Below are 22,880 nucleotides of genomic sequence, written 5' to 3'. Positions count from 1 at the left end.
TAAGAGAGAGTGTAAAAGACGGAAGTGGCTCAAAGGAAACGTGCTTTCTGAGCCTGTTCGGGCTCCCCCAGCAGCGCCAGGATTAGACCCAGCAACTAATGGTAACCTTGCAGCCCCACATCCTCTCCTGACTGCTACTCTGGACCTCAGCGAGGCGGGTCTACAGCTCAGCGAGGCGGGGGCGGCACCAGGGCTGTGGGCCCCGCCCCTCAGCGCGCGGTGAAATCCGAGTCCACACCGCTTATTGGCTGTGACCGGGCAGGTGCCGCCATAGCCAATCAGCGAATCACGGGGGCGGGGCTTCCCGGCCTCACCTGGCGGCGGCGGCGGCGCATCGCAGTTCAGTGGCTTCGGGAGCTGCGGAGCACCTGCGAGTTCGTGCTAGTTGTGCCAGGCTGCCTCCGCGCCGGCCCGACAGACCACACCGGCCCGCCATGGGTGCTCCGCGCCGCTGCCTGTCCGCGCTGCTGCTGCTGCTGCAGGTACGGTTAGCCCTGACTTTGTGGGGCGCTCCTGCAGGTCCCCAACCCGGCGCCCCTTCCTTTTCACCAGTAGCCCCAGCTCCCTCGTCCTAGAAAGTTTCGGTCCAAAGGGCCTGAACAGCCTGGGAGCTGCGTCGCACTCTGGACTCCACCGAGAGGGGAGTGGACGGAGGGCGAACCCAGAGCCCGGGCTGGGGCAGGCAGTGGGGGGCGTGCAGGGTGGGCGGGGGTCTGGACTTGGGTGGTAAGCGGGACCCTGGTTGCAATTCTGGAGCGGGGTTGGGGGGGAGACCTGGCGTGGAGGGGGCGATCGCTAAAGTAGGAAGAAGACCCTACAGAGATAAAGGGTCCTGTCGTGTAAATAAGGGTAGTTGATAGGTTGGGGGCGCCCCCGAAATAAAAGAGCCGGGGGGGTGGTCACAGAGATTTTGGAGCGCCCAGCGGTGTGAGGAACTAGCGTTAGGAGCGGGAGTGCCCTGGTGTAAGGGAAGCAGGATTGGAAGAGTAAAGACCCCCACCCCATTCACTTAACAAGGAGACGGGGCGGGGGTAAGTGGGGTGCTAGGTGAAGGGAGCCCCTCCCCCATCGCTCGGGAGTTCCTGGGGGCCTGAAAGTGGCGGGTTTCGAGCTGAGCTGCCTGCACCCCCCACCCCGCCCGGGGGTGCCCCTCCCACATTCCGGCGCCCGGAGCGAGGGGAGGCGCTGTTGGTTTCGGCTTGAACTGGACGACCCCCCCCTCCCCCAGTCACCCAGTGACACGCTTTTCCCCTACCCCAGGTCTCACCGTGGCTCTGCCAGGAGCCGGAGCCCTGTCGTCCCGGCTTTGGGGCCGAGAGCTACTCGTTCACCGTGCCGCGGCGGCACCTGGAGAGAGGCCGAGTCCTGGGCAGAGGTGAGGGCGCGCCGCTCGTGTCCGCGCGCGCAGGGCGGGGTGGCAGAAATTGAGCCCCCACGCCGCTGGGCTGGGCTGGGCCATCCCCTCCTTTCCCGGTTCAAATGACACGACTCTGGAATTCGCGCAGATTGAAGGATCTAAAGGTTTACCGTGACTTGAGTGTGTAGTTGAGGGGGCTCTTATTACTGTTTTTTTTTTTTTTTACCCGGGGGTGGGGGAGGCTTACCAAAACCCGTGGATGTGTCTCACTTGGTCTCAACCACTTTAGGGACTGTCATTTTAGACTGGGAAACTTGATATGTGAGAATGGCGATGCGCGTATGAATTGCTGTTTCCCAGATGAGCAAAGGGAGTCTCAGAGGGTGGGGTCCATTTGTTCACCTGCTGGGAAAGCAAGAATTTAAAGATCCAGCTCCCAGACTCGTCTCTGGGATGTCTGTGCAACCCTCTCATGGTTATCAGCTTCTGACTTGGCTCTCTGAGATGTCAGCTTTTGATAAAAGGTGCTATTCCCCTCAGGAGTGATGTGTTTGAAAAACAAGACCCAGCAGCTCTGACTCAGGGAATGAAACTCACACAATGTCCCTCTAAGCCTTATCGCTGTAATAATCAGGATTCTAGTTTGTCTCATTCCACTCAGTTTTTGCCCCCAGAGTGATTACAAGGCAAAGCTGGTTTCTATTCTGGTTTTCCTGGCTACCAGGTGCTTATTTTCTATATATTTTTTATTCTTAAAGAAGTTATTTTATTACAATGAGAAAGAGAGAATGATAAGAGAAACCAGAGCACTGCTTAGCTTATGGTGGCACACCTGGGACTTCTGAGCAGGTGCTTACTTCATATCAAAGGATTTTTCCTCCTTTTGATTGGCAAGTAGAATAACAAAACAAACTTTTGAAAAGGAGAAATCACCCACAACTCCCCCAGTGGGGCTCCTTGTATTTCTTCCTTTCAGTCTTGGGCCACGTGAGAAATCCACAGCACTCACACTGTTGTCTGAAGTTTTGTCTTGAACTTTTGAAAATTCCAGCATTGGGTGGCACTACCCCCCCCCCCCCCCAATTTCTTAAAAATAGAAACTGCAGCTTGATTGAAAAAGCCTCTTTTCTGAAGCCTATCCTTGTTGGGTGGCACTTCCTATTGGATCACAAAGGAACAGTCTCTGTTTAGCTGAGGGGCTCCATTACTTGGTCTCCACTTGGTTTTCTGCCCCACCCTGTGCTGGGGATGGATGACAAGATACAGTGTCATTCTGGACCTGTCTTTGTTGTCCACACTCTGACATGTTGCTGAGAATGCTCCAGGACTGCATTAGAAGAAATGAACCATTAGGGGAGTTGGGCTGTAGTACAGCCAGTTAAGTGCACATGGTGCAAAGCACAAGGACCTTGTGTGAGGATCCTGGTTCGAGCTCCGGGCTCCCCACCTGCAAAGGCGTCACTTCACAAGTGGTGAAGCAGGTCTGCTGGTGTCTATCTTTCCCCCTCTCTGTCTTCCCCTCCTCTTTCCATTTCTCTCTGTCCTATCCAACAACAATGACATCAACAACAACAATAATAACTACAACAACAATAAAAACAAGGGCAACAAAAAAAATAAATATTAAAAAAAAAAAAAAGAAATGGACCATTAGATGCCAAAGGGTGATCAGGGAGGGGGGGGGGGAGGCATCACTGACTTGAGAGGAGCCAGAGCTGACCCAGCTGGTTTAGAAACAGGACCATGTGTTTGTGTGATGAAGTATTCCAGTGTGAGTTCTGGTCATTTTGTTGCCCTGAAACCAGACATTTGGTGGTGCTAAGGGCAGGCTAGCCAGGCTCCTCCCAACCTCTGTATCTGACCAACAGTTGTAGTATGTTAGTAATACTATGTGAATTTATCAAGGTTTGATTTTTAGCTGCTATCTGTGATCTGGAGTAAATCGCCTATTTGCCTACTTTTTCTCATCTGTAAAGTGTGTGTACAGGGCAGTATAGGTTTATTGTGAGAATTAAATGTGTATATTCATTTAGTTAACAAATGGGAGATTAAATACATAAATATTACTTATTTCAGGTAATTGATTATGTGTTAATAGCAGCACCTTTTACTTACATTTGAGTCAGACTCGGGAAAGTACTTTGCTTGTTTTTTTTTTTTTTTTTTTAAACATTTAATCTTCCCAAGAACCTTAACCAGGTAGAGACACTATTATTCTGTCATTCAGAGGGGCAGCCATAGCATAAAGCAATTTACTAAATTTGTTCAGGGATCTACATCTGGTCCTTTAAAATTTTTTTTAAAATATTTTATTTATTTATCAATGAGAGGGATAGGAAGAGAGAGAGAAAGAACCAGACATCAGTCTGGTACATGTGCTGCCGGGGATTGAACTCAGGACCTCATGCTTGAGAGTCCAATGCTTGCACTGTGCCACCTCCCAGACCACCTTTTTAAATTTTTTTTTTTTCCTTTTCTTCCCTTTTCCTTTTAAGAAGTTGCAAAAGAGTTGTTTGGGAATTGGTCTCCATTATGAAGTGGCCAGAATTGTTGATAAGGGGTGGGCCATGGCCGGTGCGCCGCTATGTTCCATCACTGGGGAGCCAGAGACGACCCAAACTGCCCCTGCGGCTACAGACAGACTATGACCCACATAGTCAACGACTGCCACCTCTCCAGATTCAAAGGAGGTCTCTAAACTTTACATCAGGCTCAACCTGACGCTGGCTGTTGACTGGTTACAGAAGAAGGGCAAACGCTTGGCTGGTCACAGTAACTTTATGCCCATATTACGTGTTCCCACTCTATGAATTTCTTTATATTTTCTACATCTTCCCCCTCCACCACTTTTTTTTTTTTGACCATGGAATTCTCCTACCAGTCCAATGTGGAAACACTCCAAGATAGAAGTGTACTTCTGGGGAAAAAAAATCATGCAGGTAACCTCAGAGCACTGACTTTGTGATTTGAAAAAATAGCCAGGGTTTCCTAATGTCTTCCCCCTCTTTGGGCCTCCAGGGAAAAATGGAGGGCTGAGCCCTTAGCACCAGGCTTAAACTTTAGCTGCAGGCTTAAACATTGGCTATGGGGAAATTTTATCTATAGGTGTTTGTACAGTGTCACAAATAGAGTTTAAAAAATGATTAGTAACGGATTTCAGGTGTGTAGTTATAAATCAACAGCTGTGTCTTATTTGCCACCAAAATTGTAGTATCCTCCTATTGCCACATAATTGACATCTTTTACAAAAAACCAGGGTTTAAAAAACTGAACTCAGGGACCGTGAGATAGTTTTCTAGGGTCTTTCCTGTGTCATGTGAGATGACTGACCCTTAATCACAGCCTGGTATTTAGTCTGCCAGTTTCTTTCCCAGTTCTAGAATGGAGAGTTTCTGAGTTTCTGAGTGTTTCCTTTTTTTTTTTTTTTTTTTTTAAAGCATGAATGGCTTTGAGAAACCCAGACTGTTAGGTGGTCTGGGATCTCACAAGTTTATCCTAGTGCACTTAGATGTGAATTGGCTGAGGGAATGGGGAGAAAAGCAGGCTTTAGTCTTTTTTTTTTTTTTTTTAAATCCCCTCTTTGCTTTGCTTCACTTTGCTTCCTGGACCACCTGGCCTTGGGTAAACAGGGTTTGCATTTGTAATTTAAACTCTGACTGATGTATTGATTGGTTTAGCTCACAGGCACCCACCTGTGCGGTTTGAATAAGCCCGGCTCCATTTCTTTCTAAAAGAGGCAGCACTAAAATGTAGTGGAAAAACAGCAGGTCTCTGAATGAAACCGGGCTTTGAAAAAAATGCAAATATGGAAACATGCTTCTGGGTTACTTTATCATCAAGCCTCCCCTTTCTCTCCCATGAAATTTGTAAACATCACTTCCCAGATTACTCACCTCTGACAGGGTTGATGCAGAGTTTATCAGACTAATGACCATCCATCCATTCACCTGTCTCTGCCTTTTTTGTCTCAGGAGGAACAGCAGAGAGACAGAAATGCTCTGGTCCCTGCGAGGCCATTTAAGGAAGGCTGGCTGTTGCTTTCCCCTCGGGTCCACTAGACCTGCCCTTCTCTGCCAGGTGGTTATGGAAATCCCTGTTTGCTTTCGGGGCTTTTTATTAGGCGAGCCTTTTCTTCCAAAATGCTCACCTTGGTTTCTGTTACACATTCCCTTCCAAGCAGAGCCCCAGATAAGCCAGTCTCTGAAACAATCATCTCTCACATCTGTCAGAAGCTGCTAAAACCCTGAAATCCCTGAGAGGCACCAGTCATAAGGTAGACTTTCTGGGCTCCACTCTGCCTCAACCAATCGCACCCTTCCTTTCAGGGCAGTAGGCTTTCAAGAAAGGGATTGAAATCAGTAATGCTGGGTGGGAATGTTTCTGAGAATAAGCATCTGAGAGACCTACTTCTACTAGTTGTATGATCTTCAGTGAATTGCCTTCTGTGAGAGCCTCAGTTTTTTCTTCTGTAAAACGGGGATAATATTTAGGTTTGTGACAAATGTGCATATTCATTTAGTCAACAATTATCAGTACCTATCTGTATCACAGTGTTTTAGAGACTAGGTTTAATGTGATGAATACAGGAGATGTGGGCAGAACAAATGCAAGTGAGAGATATAAAGAAGTAGGGTTGAGGTTTGGGAGCTGGTGCAATGTATAAAGTGTTTGATTCTCAATCATGAGATCCTGAGTTCCAACCCCTGCCATATCATGTGCCAGGGTGGTGCTCTGATTCTCAACAACAATTAAATCTGAGAAGGGGAAAAAATGTGTGTGTGTGTGTGTGTGTGTGTGTGTGTGTGTGTGTGTCTTAGGCAGTGGCTTACCTGCGTGAGTGCACACATCACAGCGTGCAAGGACCTGGGTTCAAGCCCCTGGTCCTCACCTTTAGAGAGGGGAAGCTTCACAAGCAGTGAAATAGGTCTCTCCCTTTCTTTTTTAATTTTTTTTATTTCTTGGATAGAGACATCCAGAAGTAGAGAGGAAGGAGATAGAGAGGTCAAGGACATCTGCAGCACTGCTCACCACTTGTGAAGCTTTGCTCCTACAGGTAGGGACTAGGAGCTTGAACCTAGGTCCTTGCACATTGTAACGTGTGTTGAACCAGGTGTGCCACCACCTGGCCCCTCTCTTTCCTTCCCGTCTCCCCCTTTCCTTTCAATTTCTCTGTCCCTATTAAAAAAAAAAATATATATATATATACATATATATATTTAAGGAGAGTAGGGGGAAGTTGGGCAGTAGTGCAGTGGGTTAAGCACATGTGGCGCCAAGCGTAAGAATCGGCATAAGGCACCAGGTTTGAGCCGCTGGCTCCCCACCTGCAGGGGGGGTCGCTTCACAAGTGGTGAAGCAGGTCTGCAGGTGTCTGTCTTTCTCTCCCCCTCTATGTCTTCCCCTCCTCTCTCCACTTCTCTCTGCCCTATCCAACAACAACAACTATAACAATAAAACAAGGGCAACAAAAGAGAATATATATATATAAAAAGAGAGTGGAGGAGAGAGCATAATAATTATGCAAAAGACATTAATGCCTGAGGCTCTCAATTCCTCCCTAACCCCATATCTCCAAACTGAGCAGGGTTCTGGTAATACATACATACATACATACAGGGAGGGGCCATTAAAGGGGAGCTCAGCTATATTTTTTCATTATTATTATTTGTTTTGTTTTAATGGATCTAATATTGGTTTACATGACTATTTTAGGGGGTACAGTAAAAAATTAACGAGGGTGAGGAGAGGAGAGAACGAGAGCATCCCTCCAGCACGTACAGTACTGTGACAAATTCAGGACCTCACGCTCAAGAGGCCAGCGTCTTATCCACTGTGCCTCCTCCTAGTTGGCTTCAGGGATACAGACTTATGCATCCCTTCAAATTAACATATTATCATGCTCCATCCACCACCCAGGTACCCATAGCCCTTAGCTCACAGTCCTTTGGATGCCCTCTACCTTCAGCCCTCTCTCTCCCTTCCCCCTTCAGTGGCCTCAGTTCTGAGGCAGAATCTCTGGGTTGGTGCATGTTTCTTTCTTTTTTAGAAATTTATTTTCACCAGAGCACTGCTCAGGCCTAGTTTAGGGTGTTATTGGGATTGAATTTGGGACCTCAGAGCCTGATAAGAAAATATTATTATTATTATTACTACTATTTTTTAATTTGTTTCATTTATTATTATTATTATTACCTTCTCTGTCTCTTTCTATCCTCTCTTAATGCTCCCAGGTGATAACGGGTTAAACCCAGGGTTCCCCATGTGGGTGGCACACACTCTACCTGCTGAACCACTTCTGTCTCAGCATTTTCTTTACTTGAGTAAACAAAATGTACATAAGGTATGTTGCTCTGTACTCTTTGGCTAAAGCATATAGCTTCTTTTTATTTTAATTATGGTCTGCTTTTAGTTGCTTTCGGATATATATATATATATATATATATATATATATATATATATATATATATTCTCCATAGGGGGCACACACTTGTGTGATTCCACTGCTCCTGATGGATTTTTAGATGGAGAGTTAGAAGGGGGGAGAGAGAGAGGGAGAGGGAGAGGGAGAGAGAGAGATCATAACACTACCATTCATGGAGTTTTAGACATGCATGGTGCTCCCATCTGATGCTTGGAACTGGGACTCAGGTCCTTGAGCTTAGAGAAGGGTATGCTTCGCCTGACTGGCTTCCTTTAGCACTGACCTATGTCTTTGGCCACTTCTTAGTAATAAAGTCTTCATTTTATCTCTCTTAAACACTAGCTTGGGGCATTAGCACTCTTTACTTTTATTTCAACTTGCTTTACTTAGCTGTACTGTTTATTACTACTATTAATCCAGAGAGAGCACTGCTCAGCTGGTGGTGGTGGTGGGGTTTGAATTTTGAATTTGGGACTTCAGAGCCTCAAACATGAGAATCTGTTTGCATAACCATTATGCTATCTACCCCCACCCTCCAGAAAGTTTTTTCTTAGCTGTGTGCTAACTCTTCTTTGATGCATCTTTCTTAGGGACTGAGTAGGCACTCATTTGAATGAATGAGGGCATATTTGCTATCCTTGATAGTTCCTTGGTTTATCCCCCGCCCGCAACCACTGTGGTTTCAGGTCAGCCCTCCATGTTGATTGTGAATGATAGGGAGAGTTGGGTCATCAGAACTTTTTTTTAATTTATTCATTTTCTCTTTTGTTTCCCTTTTTTATTGTTGTTGTAGTTATTGTTGTTATTGATGTTGTTAGATAGGACAGAGAAATGGAGAGAGGAGGGGAAGACAGAGATAGATACCTGCAGACCTACTTAACTGCCTGTGAAGCGACTCCCCTGCAGGTGGATAGCCGGCAGCTCGAACCAGGATCCTTACTCAGGTCCTTATTCTATGCGCCACGTGCGCTTAACCGCTGCGCTACCGCCCGGCTCCCCTCACCAGAACTTTTGAAGATGTTTGTGAGGTCTGTACACCAACAGGGTCTCATGAAGCCGAGCCTCAGTGAGAAAAGTGTCCTGCAGAGACTGTGTCCTTAGCACTTCTAAGTGGTCTGAAAGCTATTGAGGGCAGTTTCCAGACACCTTACACCCTAGTCCGGAAATGGAAGGACAGTTAAGTAATTTTTTTTTTTTTTTAACCGGAGCACTACTGTTCAGCTCTGGCTTATGGTGGTGGTGGTGGTGGGGGATTGAATTTGGGACTCTAAAGCCTCAGGCATGAGTCTGTTTGAATAACCATTATGCCATCTATGCTCAGCCCCAGTTAAGGCATTTTTTTTTCCCCTCCAGGGTCATTGCTGGGCTCGGTGCCTGCACCATGAATCCACCGCTCTTGGAGGCCATTTTTTCCCCCTTTTGTTGCCCTTGTTGTAGCCTTGTTGTGGTTATTATTGCCATTGTTGATGTTGTTCGTTGTTGGATAGGACAGAGAGAAATGGAGAGAGGAGGGGAAGACAGAGAGGGGGAGAGAAAGATAGACACTTACAGACCTGCTTCACGGCCTGTGAAGCGACTCCCCTGCAGGTGGGGAGCAGGGGGCTCGAACCGGGATCCTTACGCTGGTCCTTGCGCTTTGCGCCACATGCACTTAACCCACTGCGCCACCGCCCGACCCCCCAGTTAAGTCATTTTTTTAAAATAATTTATTTCTTTATTGGGGAATTAATGTTTTACATTCAACAGTAAATACAATAGTTTGTACATGCCTAACATTCCCCAGATTCCCATTTAACAATACAACCCCCACTATGTCATTTATCATCTTTCATGGACCTGTATTCTCCCCACCCCACCCACCCACCCCAGAGTCTTTTACTTTGGTGTAGTACTCAGTTAAGTCATTTTTCCCCCCCTTTTGTTGCCCTTGTTGTAACTTCGTTGTGGTTATTATTATTGCCCTTGTTGACGCAATTCGTTGTTGGATAGGACAGAGAGAAATGGAGAGAGGAGGGGAAGACAGAGAGGGGGAGAGAAAGATAGACACCTGCAGACCTGCTTCACCACTTGTGAGGCGACTCCCCTGCAGGTGGGGAGCCGGGGGCTCGAACCGGGATCCTTACGCGGGTCCCTGCGCTTTGCGCCACATGCGCTTAACCCACTGCGCCACCACCCGACCCCCTAGTTAAGTCATTTTTAAGGGTTTGTTTTTTTTTTTTTTTTTTTTTTTTTTTGGTCTTTGGTCAATTAAAAGGAAATTTGTGGTGTGGTGGTTCTCTTTTCTCCTGAAGTTTCCCTTTACTGTATCCTAGACGTCATACCTCATTTTAATGATTATTACCGTGTGTGTGTGTGTGTGTGTGTGTGTGTGTGTGTGTGTGTGTGCGCGCGCGCAGGCTAAGCCTCATTCTGAATTTCATTCTTCCCTCAAAGACCCTGTTTTTCATTCTTCCCTCAAAGACCCTGTTTTTGCCATTGCTGGGGCTTCACTGCTTTGGGCCAACTTGTCTAGATAGGGAGACAGGAGAAAAGGAAAGATGAGCTCGACTGAAGCTTCATTCCCCCTGGCGTGGTGGGGACTGGGCCTCCAGCCTGAGTTGTGTGTGTGGCACACAGCCTTCCCTTCTGGGAAGTGAGAAGCGAGCAATTTTGCTGGCCCCGGTTCTTTTTTTTTTTTTTTTTTTCTTTTTTTAAGATTTTATTTGTTCATGAGAAAGATAAGAGAGAAAGAACCAGCCGGGGACTGAACTGAGGACCTCATGCTTGAGAGTCCAATGCCACCTCCCGGACCACACTGGCCCCAATTCCTTTATCTCTTTTTCCTTTTAGATAGCGACAGAAGCAGAGAGAGTGAAAGATACCACAGCACTGTAGCCACCTTCAGTGTTGTGTACGATGGGCTCAAACTGGGGTTGTGTACAGCTTTTCTAATATATATGGTAACACACACATTTATTTTTACCAGAGCACTGCTCAGTCAGAGACATCTGCAGACCTGCTTCACTACTAGTGAACCATCCACCTTGCAAGTGGGCAGTGGGGTTCAAACTGTGTCCTGTGTGCATGGTAATGGTTGCACTCAACTGGTTGTACCACTGCCCAGCCCTCCAAAAAACAATTTAAAAAATGTTTTTAATTAAAGGCACTCCTCCACCATTTTGTGGTGCTGGGAATCAAACCCAGGGCCTCACTCTTGCATGGGCTCTACTGCAGAGCCGCCTCCCTGGCCCCCGTTAAGAGTCCCTGGATAAAAAGCCAGGTAATGCCCCTTTCAGGCCAAGAATTTGCTTTCTTCCCATGTATAAAATGGGCACAGCAGTGCTGCTGATAGCTATGGCTGGTGCTTGATGAATATTTAAAAGTCCTTGCAGTATTAGTGCCTCCTATTAGAGACACTAATGATTGCAGTGGTGTCCTGTGCTCCCTCCCACCCAGCAGACCAGCTAAACCAGTTCTGTCACTCTTCCTGCTGTTGTGTGAGAGCAAACACTGCTCTGCAAACAGCGACTAGACCAAAGTGCCTTTGGCTGGGGGAGGAAATTCTGTTTCATTTTCTTGCCACTATACTATACAGTGTGCATGGGGGGTGGGGGTGGGCTGCGGTGGTTTTCCTATGGATCTGCTCATGAATATTGCTTACAGTCGTGGTGGGAAGGAGTGGGTGGCAATGGGCAGTGGGATGACCTTGAACATGTCAGCCTTTGCTTGATATTTAAAAGCATTTTATAGTCATACACGCCTAAGGAGACCTGTTTGTTCCCATTCTTAAATATATTCTGCCCTAGCCTCTGAGACTAGTTCAAGGCCTCTGCCAGGCTGAATGTGCAATCCCCGGAGTCCTCTCCAAAATGCCAGATTTGCCCCCTGAGCTATAGTCTCCTGGATTTCCTGGACACAACTTTTTTCAAAGTTCCCTGGGTTCTGCTCCCACTGGTTCATTGCCCTCTACAACACCAGTGCCAAGATCACAAATGTTTGATGAATAAATACCTTGTGTCAGGAAGGGTGTGGACATCTGGTAAACTAGCTAGAGATCCAAGGGCACCCTTGATAAAGGGATAAGGTGAGTTATTGCCTGCGAAGGAGAGCTGTGCAGCATGGAGCAGATCTAGTAGGAACGGGGGACCCAGAGATGGAGCCAGTGCACAACTTCACCCCCCTGTGCACCCAGTGCTGGGGAAGTTCCACCCTCCTCTGTTGGAGATTCTAGAAAGTCTCTGGGTCTGGGAGACAGCATAATAGTGATGCAGGCAACTTGAATGCATGAGATTCTTGAGGTTCTAGATTCAGTCCCCAAGCACTACCATAAGCCAGAACTGAGCAGTGTTCTGGTTGGTTTCTCTCTCAGATAAATTATAAAATATTAAACACCCCCCCCCCCAACCATGTGTGTGATTCTAAAACTCTCCAGGAAGTCTCTTTTGGGAAAATGCAGAGAAAATGTGGCCAGCTTTACCTGCAAGGACCTTGGTGAAGGCAGGGTGACAGCTAGGTTGAGGAAGAGAAATGGAGAGTGCCTGGAGTAATTTGTGGTGACACATATACTTAAACCTTCTTTTTCAAATATATTTTAGTTTATTTTTTATTGGATAGAAACAGAAATTGAGAAGGCGAGGAGGAGATATAGAGAGGGAGACAGAGAGACACCTGCAGCCCTGCTTCACCACTTATGAAGCTTTCCCCCTGTAGGCAGGGACCAGGGGCTTGAACCAAGGTCCTTGTGCACTGTAGTGTGTGCACTTAACCAGGTGCATCACCACCTGGCTCCTAAATCTGCTTCTCTGAAGACAAAATAGTTTTGATTTGAGGTAAGTCTTTTTTTTTTTTTTTTTTTAAAGATTTTATTTATGTGGTGGTCTGGGAGGTGGCACAGTGGATAAAGCATTAGACTCTCAAGCATGAGGTCTTGAGTTCAGTCCCTGGCAGCACATGTACCAGAGAGATGTCTGATTTTTTTTCTCCTTTCTCATCAATCAATTAAAAAAAAAATTTTTAAACAAAGATAGCTGGAAATTTTTAAAAATCATCTTTATTTGCTAGATAGAGACAGCCAGAAATCAAGAAGGAAGGGGGAGATAGAGAAGGGAGAGAGACAGAGACACCTGCAACCCTGACTTACCACTCACAAAGCCTGCAGGTGGGGACTGGGGGCTCAATCCCTGGGTCCTTGCACACTGTAACATGTGTGCTCAGCCAGGACCCTAATAAATAAAAATCTTTAAAAAAATTTTTTATTTACTAGTAGAAACATAGGAGTAGAGAAAGAAAGAACCGGATATCACTCTGGTGCATATGTTGGCAGGGATTGAACTCAAGACCTCATGCTTGAGAGTCTAGTAATGCTTTATTTACTGCACCACTTCCCAGACCATGTCTTCAAGGTCTTCAGCACCAAGCATAAGCAGTAATTCCAGCAGCTGCTAGACTGCTCCTGGAAATAGGGGTAAAAGAGAAGGAACAAGTTAGTGTAGGAAGTTCTCATTAAGGTTGGGGATAGAAAGCATGATGGTCGTGCAAAGAGACTCTATCATGCCTTAGGCTCCAGAGTCCCAGGTTCAATCCCCCATACCACCATAAGCCAAAGCTGAGCAGTGCTCTGTTAAAAAAAGGGGAGGGGGACAGGTGGTGGCCACCTGGTTGAGCGCACACGTTACCGTGCTCAAGGACCCAGGTTCGAGCCCCTGATCTCCACCTGTAGGGGGAAAGCTTCACGAGTGGTGAAACAGGGTTGCAGGTGTCTCTCTGTCTCTCCTCTTGTCTATTTTCCCACTCCTCTCAATTTTTGGCTGTCTCTGTCCATTAAATAAATAAAGATAAAAAAAAATTTTTTAAACTGTTAAAGTGTTGACTTTGTCTGAAGGACTGGGGTTGGGTTGTCTGGAGCTTGGACTATTTGATTTTAGGTGTAGCCTAGGAGGTGGTGCAGTGGGTAAAGTATTGAACTCTCAAGCATGAGATCCTGTGTTCAATCCTTGGCATATGCCAGATAAGTCTGGTTCCTCTCATTAATAAACATATTACAAAAAATAAAATTTAGGCAGCAGTTTAAATGGAATTTGCTCAGAACAGTTGCATATATTTTACCTGAGCATTGCTCAGCTCTGGCTTGTGGTGCCAGGGATTGAATTTGCCATTTATTTATTTATTTATTTATTTTTACCAGTGCACTGTTTAGCTATGGTTTATGGTGGTGTGGGGGATTGAACGTGGGACTTTGGAACCCCAGTCATGAGAGTCTCCTTGCATAACCATTATGCTATCTACCCCTGCCCGCCATTTATTTATTTAATTATTTATCTATCTTTAATTTTGTGCCAGTAGATGCAGAGACTTTTTTTTTTTTTGCCGCCTCCAGATTTATTGCTGGGGCACAGTGCCAAATCCATTGCTCCTGGAAGCTATTTTTTTCCCTTTTATTGCCCTTGTTGTTTTATCATTGTTGTGGTTATTATTATTATTATTATTATTATTATTATTATTATTAATGTCTTTGTTGGGTAGGACAGAGAAATCGAGAGAGATGGGGAGATAGACACATGCAGACCTCCTTCACTGCTTGTGAAGCAACTCCCCTGCAGACCTGAGCACTGCTCCATCACCCATGAAGCTCCTCTCCCAGTGCTGTCAGTAGGGCTTGAAGCCAGGACTCTGCACTTGACAAGATGTTCCACTGGATGGATGGGTTGTCTCCCAGCCTCGGTCTTGGACTTATCTCTTCCTAAATCTTTGCACCTTTGCTCTTAACAACCCCCTTGACTGCTGTATAAACTGTATCTCCAGTGGACACACTTTTGAAAGGGAAGGAAATGCCATTAGTTCTTTTTGAAAAAGGTGTATCTCACCTCTCACCAGGTATTTTTTCTTTTTTAAATTTTTCTTCTTTTTTTATTGTTTATTTTTATTTTTGAGAGAGATGCAGAAAGAGACAGAGAGAGAGAGAGAAACAGAGAGAAACAGAAGCACCAGAGCATTGCTCAGCTCTGGCCTATGGTGGTGTGGGGGATTGAACCTGGGACTTTAGAGCCTCAGGCATGAGAATCTCTTGCATAACCATTACGCTATCTACCCCCGCCCTTTAAAAAAATTTTATTAGTGATTTTATTGATTTACAAAATCACCTGCCAACAGGAGTATAATTCCATATTGTTCCTACCACCAGAGTTCTGAATCTCCAACCCCTCCATTGCAAGCCATAGCAGTTCTCCTGAGGTTGCAGACATGGGTTAACCGTCATCTCTACATTTGTACATAATTGCCCCCTTTTTCTTCCAGATCCATCTTCTCCTCTCCTCCAAGCCACACATAACCCTATTACTACAACCAAATGTCCCTCCCTTTTTCCTCCTCTCTCTCCGGGTCTCAATGGAGCTGGAGTTCAGAGCCCTCTTATCCTTTTCCTCCTATCACTTCTCCCCCCACTGGGAGTAGGGATCAAAATTGTTTATAGGGTGCAGAAGGTAGGAGCTCTGGCTTCTCTAATTGCTTTTCCACTGGAAATAAGCATTGGCAGGTTGATCCATATCCCCAGTCTGTCTTTCCCTAGTGGGATAAAGCTCTGGAGAGGAGGGGTTCCAGGACACACTGGAGTCTCCCCAGGTATTATGTGAATTGATGGAATCCAGCATTGCTCATATTTGCAAAGCGTGCATTCTTACTGAGCTGCACCTCAGGCTTTCCTCCCCCCAATTTTTATTGTGATGCTCTTTTGCTTCCTGCTTTTTGCTTATGAGCCATTTTTCAGCCGTTCTTTTTTTTTTTTCTTTTTTAAAAAATATTTATTCCCTTTTGTTGCCCTTGTTTTATTGTTGTAGTTATTGATGTCATCGTTCTTGGATAGGACCGAGAGAAATGGAGAGAGGAGGGGAAGACAGAGGGGGAGATAAAGATAGACACCTGCAGACCTGCTTCACCTCCTGTGAAGTGACGCCCCTGCAGATAGGGAGGGGAGGGGGGCTCGAACCGGGATCCTTATGCCGGTCCTTGCGCTTCGCATCACGTGCGCTTAACTCGCTTCACTACCGCCGGACTCCTTTTTTTTTTCTTTTTAGAAATGTTTTTTTTTCCCTTTGCTGCCATTGTTTTTTTATTGTTATTGTAGTTACTATTGTTGCTATTGATGTCATCGTTATTGGATAGGACAGAGAGAAATGGAAGACAGAGGGAGTGAGATAGACACCTGCAGACCTGTTTCACTGCCTGTGAAGTGACTCCATTACAGGTGGGGAGCTGGGGGCTTGAACCAAGATCTTCCTGCCCACCCTTTGGCTTCATGCCACGTGCGCTTAATCCATTGCACTACTGCCTACTCTCTCTTTCTTTTTAACTCTTTATTCCCAAATAAATGGCATGTGAATAACATTCTGTCCTTTTCAGTCTGACTTCAACTTTAAAAAAATTTTTTTTAAATTATCATTATTTATTAGAGACAGCCAGAAATCAAGAGAGAAGGGGGTAGTAGAGAAGGGAGAGAGACAGAGAGACACCTGTCACACTGCTTCACCACTTGCAAAGCTTTTCCCCTGCAGATGGGGACCAGGGGGCTCAAATTTGGGTCCTTGCACATTGTAATGTGTGCTCAACCAGGTGTGCCACCACCCGGCCCCGTGACTTCAGCTTTTTTGGGTCTCTGAAAATGCACTTATTGGCATTCAAGATTTGGGGGTCAAGCAGAGGAAACTTCTTAGGCAAATTTCCATTTCAAGTGGAACTCACCCATGAAACTCCCCAGGGAGAGGGAGAACATCCTAGCAGGTGTTAGTTACTGCTAGGACTCACAGGGTCCTTCCAGAAGGGCTGAACCAGTTCCTCATGAGCAAAATCATCAGCAGTGACCTCGTGGGATAATTGGCCAAGGCCTAGATAATAATTAGCGGGCTTTGTAATTAGGAGAATTTAACGAGCCAAAAGCCTTTCAGATTTATGATACCTGGGCATGTAGAAGGCCAAGATGCACACCTGCTTCTGTGGTTTGGCATGCTAAAGCACTGATAACACCTTCTCATTTCCCAGAAGAGTTTTTCCAAAGGAGAAGTTTTAGTGTCCTCAACCTAAAGTGCCCTAACAGCCTCCTTCCTGTACTCCCCCCCCCAATAGCTTTGACCCTGCAGGCTTCTAAGATGTGAACCTCAAAACATCACCTCTACTCACAGTCTACCTGTGGTTCTTCATTTCACACAGAATACAGGCCAAAGTATTTTAAGTCAAATTTTCATGGGAGACCAGAGATAGAAAGTGACTAGAATACTGCTCAGCTCTGGCATGCGCTATTCCAGCGGACCAAAATTTTTTGCATACAAGTTCTGTACTTTTCCATTTGGGCTCTCTTCCTGGCCCTGAACTATTATCTTCTTTCCTGTGACTTTCCTAGGTTTCCATGATTTGCTCCCAAACTATCTCCTGACCTATGGCATCTTACTCTGTCAAGAACAGCAGACATACCTCTACCTTGGGCCTTTGCACTGGCTCTTAACCTCTGTCTTACCATCTGGCTCTTTTTTTTGCCTCCAGGGTTATCACTGGGGCTCAGTGTCTGCGCTACGAATCCCCTGCTTCTGGAGCCATTTTTCCTTGCCCTTGTAGTTGTTAGATGGGACAGAGAGAAATGGAGAGAGGAGGGGAAGACAGAGAGGAGAAGAGAAAGATAGACACCTACAGACCTGCTTCACCACTTGCGAAGTGACCCCCCTACTGGAGGGAAGCTGGGGGCTCGAACCAGAATCCTTATGCCGGTCCTTGGCCTTTGCACCCTGTGAACTTAACCCACTGCACTACTGCCCAGCTCTCTTACCACTGGCTCTTAAACCCGCTGCCTGCATGACTCAAATCTTAGCTCATGTGTCACCCTCTCAGATCTTGCTTGAAAACCTTGAAATAGTAGCTACATCTCCTATGGCTCCCCTTCCCCCTCCTTTGCTTTAATTTCCCTGGTAGTACTTTTCATCATCTATGATACATATTTCACTTGTTTCTTCTGCCCTTCGCCACCACTCATTAAAATACAAACTCCCAGAGGCTTTTGTGTTGCTTAGTTCTTGGACTGTATTGTATCTTGAATAGTACCTAAAAAATAACATACTTAATAAAAATTAGTTGATTGGGGTGGGGGTAAATAGCATAACGGTTATGCAAAGAGGCTGTCATATCTGAGGCTCTAAAGTTCCAGGTTCAATCCCCCACACCCCACCATAAGCCAGAGCTGGTAAAAAAAAAAAAAAGTATTAGTTGATTGGATAAATGCAGTTTCAGAATCTACATACAGCTTTTACTTTTAGAATATGCTCCATTTACCATTTGTTTTACTTTTGGTTTTCACTTAGTTTTCTTTCTTTTTTTAAATTTATTTGACAGGACAGAGAAATTGTGTGTGTGTGGGAGAAAATAGAAAAGCAGTAATTTTCAGTTTTTGAAAAGAAATCTGAGAGACGAGGAGAGAAACAGAGCTAGAACATCAGTCCGGCACATGCAGTGCTGGAAACAGAATGCAGGGCCTCAAGCCTTTGAGTGTGTTGCCCTAGCCATTATTGCTCTTTCCCAGGATGCTTTTGGTTCTTTTTCTGTCTCCTCCTGTCTTTCTCATAAATAAATTCTTAAAAAAAAAAAAAAAAAAGGTAGAGCAGCTGGGGTGTTTGCCTGTTAGGCAGAACTCAACTTTCAAGCTGGAGGTCCTGGGCTCATCTCCTGCACCACATATCACATATGCTGGCGCCTTGGTCTCTCTAATAGATAAAGAAATCTTTACAGAAATAAGGACAGGTGGCACTGTGTCAGGAAGAGTCCCAGAGAGGACTATGCTTCTGGTTGGCACTCTGTAGCTTCTCAGAGCCCTGCAAACCCGGGTGTAGCCTTACTTAATTGTCTTGTCACAAGACAGCTTGCAGGCTGGGGTGTAAAGGTCAGATGAGCCATTTCTGTCCAACACTTCTTGGTGTAAGGAAGCACCAGATCAAAATCTAAACAGAGACCTGAGTCCTCCAGGGCCATCTGCTTGGTTTCCTATTGTCTGGGTAACACCTTCCTCCTGGGTGTCTGCATCATCCTTCAGACCCATTAATTGTTCAAGACCTGGTATCTGTTCTCCCAATTCTTGGCAGTGCACAGGACCCTGGAAAGAGCTTAAGAGATTCAGAAGGCTCCAAGTTAAAAAAAAAAATCAAGCTCAATTAATTAGCTCATGGTCACAACGCCAGCTTACCTGGTCACTTGGTATTCATTGAGAGGGTTGGTTATCTTGGACAATTTCATAGAAATTTTTCTGTAAGATTCAAAACCCTGTCTAAGGAGCAGACCTACCAGGTTTAGCAAATAAAAGTACAGGCTGTTCAGTTACCTTTGAGTTCCAGCTACTTCTAAAACTAATCTTTTTTAAAAAAATAATTCATTTATTTATTCATGAGAAAGATGGACAGAGAGAAAGAACCAGACATCATTCTGGTACATGTGCTGCTAGGGACTGAGAATCCCTGGTTGAGAATCCAGCGTTTTATCCAGTGCGCCACCTCCCGGACCACTAAAACTAATTTTTAAAAAATATTTATTTATTTATTCCCTTTTGTTGCCCTTGTTGTAGTGACTATTGTTATTGATGTCGTCGTTGTTGGATAGGACTGAGAAATGGAGAGAGGAAGGGAAGACAGAGGGGGAGAGAAAGACAGACACCTGCAGACCTGCTTCACCATCTGTGAAGTGACTCCCCTGCAGGTGGGAAGCCGGGGGCTCGAACCAGGATCCTTATGCTGATCCTTGTGCTTTGTACCATCTGCGCTTAACCTGCTGCGCTACCACTGCCAGACTATCAGCTCCATGCAGTAATATTTGAGACACTTACTAAAAATGTATTTGTTGCTTTCTATCTTCTCATCAATAAACAATATTGTATTGAGTAGGATCATGTGTCTAGGACTCTGTCTATGTGTAAACTCATTAAAAAATAAATTAAATTGTTTTTTCTTTATTTACTGGATAAACATTAAAGACAGAGGGAAGGGGAGATTTGATGAAGGATAAAGAGAGGCACGTACAGCACGACTTCACAGCTTGTTAAGCTTCCCCACTGAAGGTGGGGACCAATTGCTTAAACCCGGGACCGTGCACATTGTAACAAGTACACTCAACCAGGTGCACCACAACCCGGCCCCAAAGTATGTCTTTTTAAAGAAGGCCAGCAAAATACCTCACTTGGATAGTATACTGCTTTGCAGGGCCCAAGTTCAAACCTGAAGGAAGCTTTGATACTATGATTTCTTTCCTTCTTTTCTTGCTTCTGTCTTTATCTATTGGAAAAAGTTGGTCTGGAGCAGTGAAGCCCCAAAGATAACAAAACAAAACAAAAAAAGTGCATGAAAACCAGAAGGAGGTGTCCAGTAGATAGGTGTTTTAGGGAGCTTGGCTCCCCACATTCTTTATGATCATTTTGGTGGCATTTAGACTATTCTCTCTTTTTAAATCTTATTATATTTTTTTTATTAACTTTTAAAAGTTTTTATTTTTACCAGAGCACTACTCAGTTTTGGATGGTATGGGGGATTGAATCTGACAACTTGGAGCCTCAGGCAGGAAAGTTTCTTTGCATAACCATTATGCAATCCATCCCACCCTTAAGTCTTCTTCTTTTTAAAAAAATATTGTTATTTATTATTGGATAGAGACAGCAAAATTGAGAGGTGAGGAGGAGGTAGAGAGAGAGAAGCAGAGAGACACCTGCAGCCCTGCTTCACCACTTGTGAAGCTTCCCCCCTGCAGGTGGGGACCAGGGGCTTGAACCCATTTCCTCACATATGATAATGTGTGTGATCAAGTGGGTGAGCCCCTACCTGGCCCATAAATACACTATTTTCTGGGTTAGCATTTTTTTTTTCCTAGAGGAATAATTCTGAGGGCTAATTGCTACCACATCTCCTTTAGAGAGTATCAGATTCAAACCAGGATCCAATGCTCTTTCCAAGCCACCTGCCTCTTGGCATGTTGCCCACGGAGCCTATGGCTGAGTTCTAGTTTCCTTAATCTCTTCCCAGTAGAGGGATCAGAATGTCTAAATAGGCACTATGACTTCTTCCTGGGCAGGCTTTTTTTTTATTTATTTTTTTTTTGGGGGGTGGGTTTGCAGAGGGATGGAGGAGGGTGTATTTCGACATCAGAGTTAGAATGAAGTCTGGATTCAACATGAGGGTTTTTTAAAGACTGCAAACTTCCTCCTCCACAAGTTTTTTATCACAGTTGTGTGGGTGTATTTCAAAAGGGAACCCAGGGACCAGCTTGTGTGTGGGAAAAGACATTATCCTTTGAGTCAGCCCCAGGACAATACTTGGGTGCTCACTGGCAGGTGGGGAGGAGCCCTGAGTCACTGCCAGTCAGCCTTTCCTGATGAGGTTATCAGGATCGGAGGTTGAAGTCAACTTGGTGTGTGATATCACCCTCAAATAGCAGGTACCTGCTGCTCTTACTCATACATCCGGCGATACCTACCCAAGAGTGCCTCAGCTCTTAAAAGAAGTCCAGGTGTTTGTAGACATGACCAGGAAGGTGGCTCAGAGAGTAGAACATAGAACTTATGTGGACAAAGTCTCAGTTTTAATCCCTGACACCAAATATACTGGAATGGTTTACTCAGGTACCTCATCTCAACACTCTCTCAAAAAAAAAAAAAAAAAAAAAGGTGGCTTGGAGTTGACCACACATTACCATGCTCAAGAATCCAGGCTCTCACGCCCCCCTCTTTCTACCTGCAGTGGAGGAAACACCATGAACTGTGAAGCAGTGCTGCAGCTATGTCTTTCTCCTTATCTCCCCTTCACTCTCAGTTTCTCTCAATTCAATTCTATCAATTAAACAACAACAACAACAAAAAGAGGGCAGCCTGGGAGATGGGACAGAGGGTGGGACATTGTACTTGTGGGCATTGGGTCCTGAGTTCAGTCCCCAGCATCACATGTCAAAGTGATACTCCCCTCCCCCTGTGAATACATAAATAGTAAGTCACTGAGAGAAAGAATAAAAAACTTTTTAAAATATAATTTATTTATTCATGAGAAAGATAGGAAAGAACCAGCTATCACTCTGGTACATGTGCTGCCGGGGATCAAACTCGGACTTCATGGTTGAGAATTTAGTGCTTTATCCACTGTGCCACCTCCCGGACCACAATCAAAAACATTTTTTAAAACATATTTATTTATTCCCTTTTTGTTGCCCTTGTTGTTTTATTGTTGTAGTTATTATTGTTGTTATTGATGTCGTCATCATTGTTGGATAGGACAGAGAGAAATGGAGAGAGGAGGGGAAGACTGAGAGGGGGAGAGAAAGATAGACACCTGCAGACCTGCTTCACCGCCTGTGAAGTGACCCCCCCTGCAGGTGGGGAGCCCGGGGCTCCAACAGGGATCCTTCCGGCTGTCCTTGTGCTTTACACCACTGATCTACCACCCACCCAACTCCCCAAAAACATTTTTAAAAGATAATCTTAGCACTAGATTTGCATAACTTTAGCTCATGTCTTGATCCTTAGCACCACATGAGCTAGACTAGTGCCCTGGATTCTCTTTTGCATGTGAAACTATCTAGTATTAAATAAAATGCATATTTTTAGAAACAGCTTAAGGGCTGGGTTGTGGCACACCTAGTCGAGTGCATACATCACGTGCAATGGCCTGGATTCAAAACCCTTGGACTCCACTTCTGAGGGTGGGCTGGCGGGGAAGCTTCATGAGTGGTGAAGCAGTGCTGTGGATATCTGTCTTTTCCTTCTTTCCTCACCCCAAAGTGGAAAAAAACAACAAAAAATGCTGAGAGCAGTGCAGTTGTGTAGACATTGAGCCTCAGAAAACAACCCTGGTGGCAAAGGAAAAAGAAAAAAGTTTTAAAAATAAAATTTAGCAGTATGGGAGGTGGACCAGGGGAAATGTATAGTGGTTTTGCATCAAGACTTTCATCCCTGGGCTCTCTCTTGTCTCTCTTATTAAAATAAACCTTTAAAAAAAAGTTCACAGCAGCTGATTAGTAAAGTTCACATGGCTGATTTTGTTACCCAGTTGCTGGACTTGTAATCATGACTACGCTTTCTGAGGCAATGAGGATTTGTGGGTGTCTTCTGTACCTTTTACCTTCTCC

The 22,880-nt window shown here is 45.2% G+C and overlaps 1 protein-coding gene across 1 annotated transcript in view; it reads left to right on the top strand.

Annotated features, from left to right (window-relative positions):
• The first annotated feature begins 325 nt into the window (after positions 1-325).
• CDH1 (cadherin 1) overlaps positions 326-22,880 on the top strand; it is a 97,186-nt gene continuing 74,631 nt past the window's right edge. Inside the window, exons 1-2 of the mRNA XM_007538144.3 lie at positions 326-482; positions 1,261-1,375. Of these exons, the coding sequence (XP_007538206.1) occupies positions 435-482; positions 1,261-1,375 (163 nt within the window). The 5' untranslated portion in view covers positions 326-434. The remainder of the gene's footprint in view (positions 483-1,260; positions 1,376-22,880) is intronic.

Source organism: Erinaceus europaeus, chromosome 2 (assembly GCF_950295315.1).
Source record: "Erinaceus europaeus chromosome 2, mEriEur2.1, whole genome shotgun sequence".
Classification (NCBI taxonomy): Eukaryota; Metazoa; Chordata; class Mammalia; order Eulipotyphla; family Erinaceidae; genus Erinaceus; species Erinaceus europaeus.
Note: the sequence above shows the minus strand (reverse complement) of the source record. Positions and strands in the feature narration are given on the sequence as shown.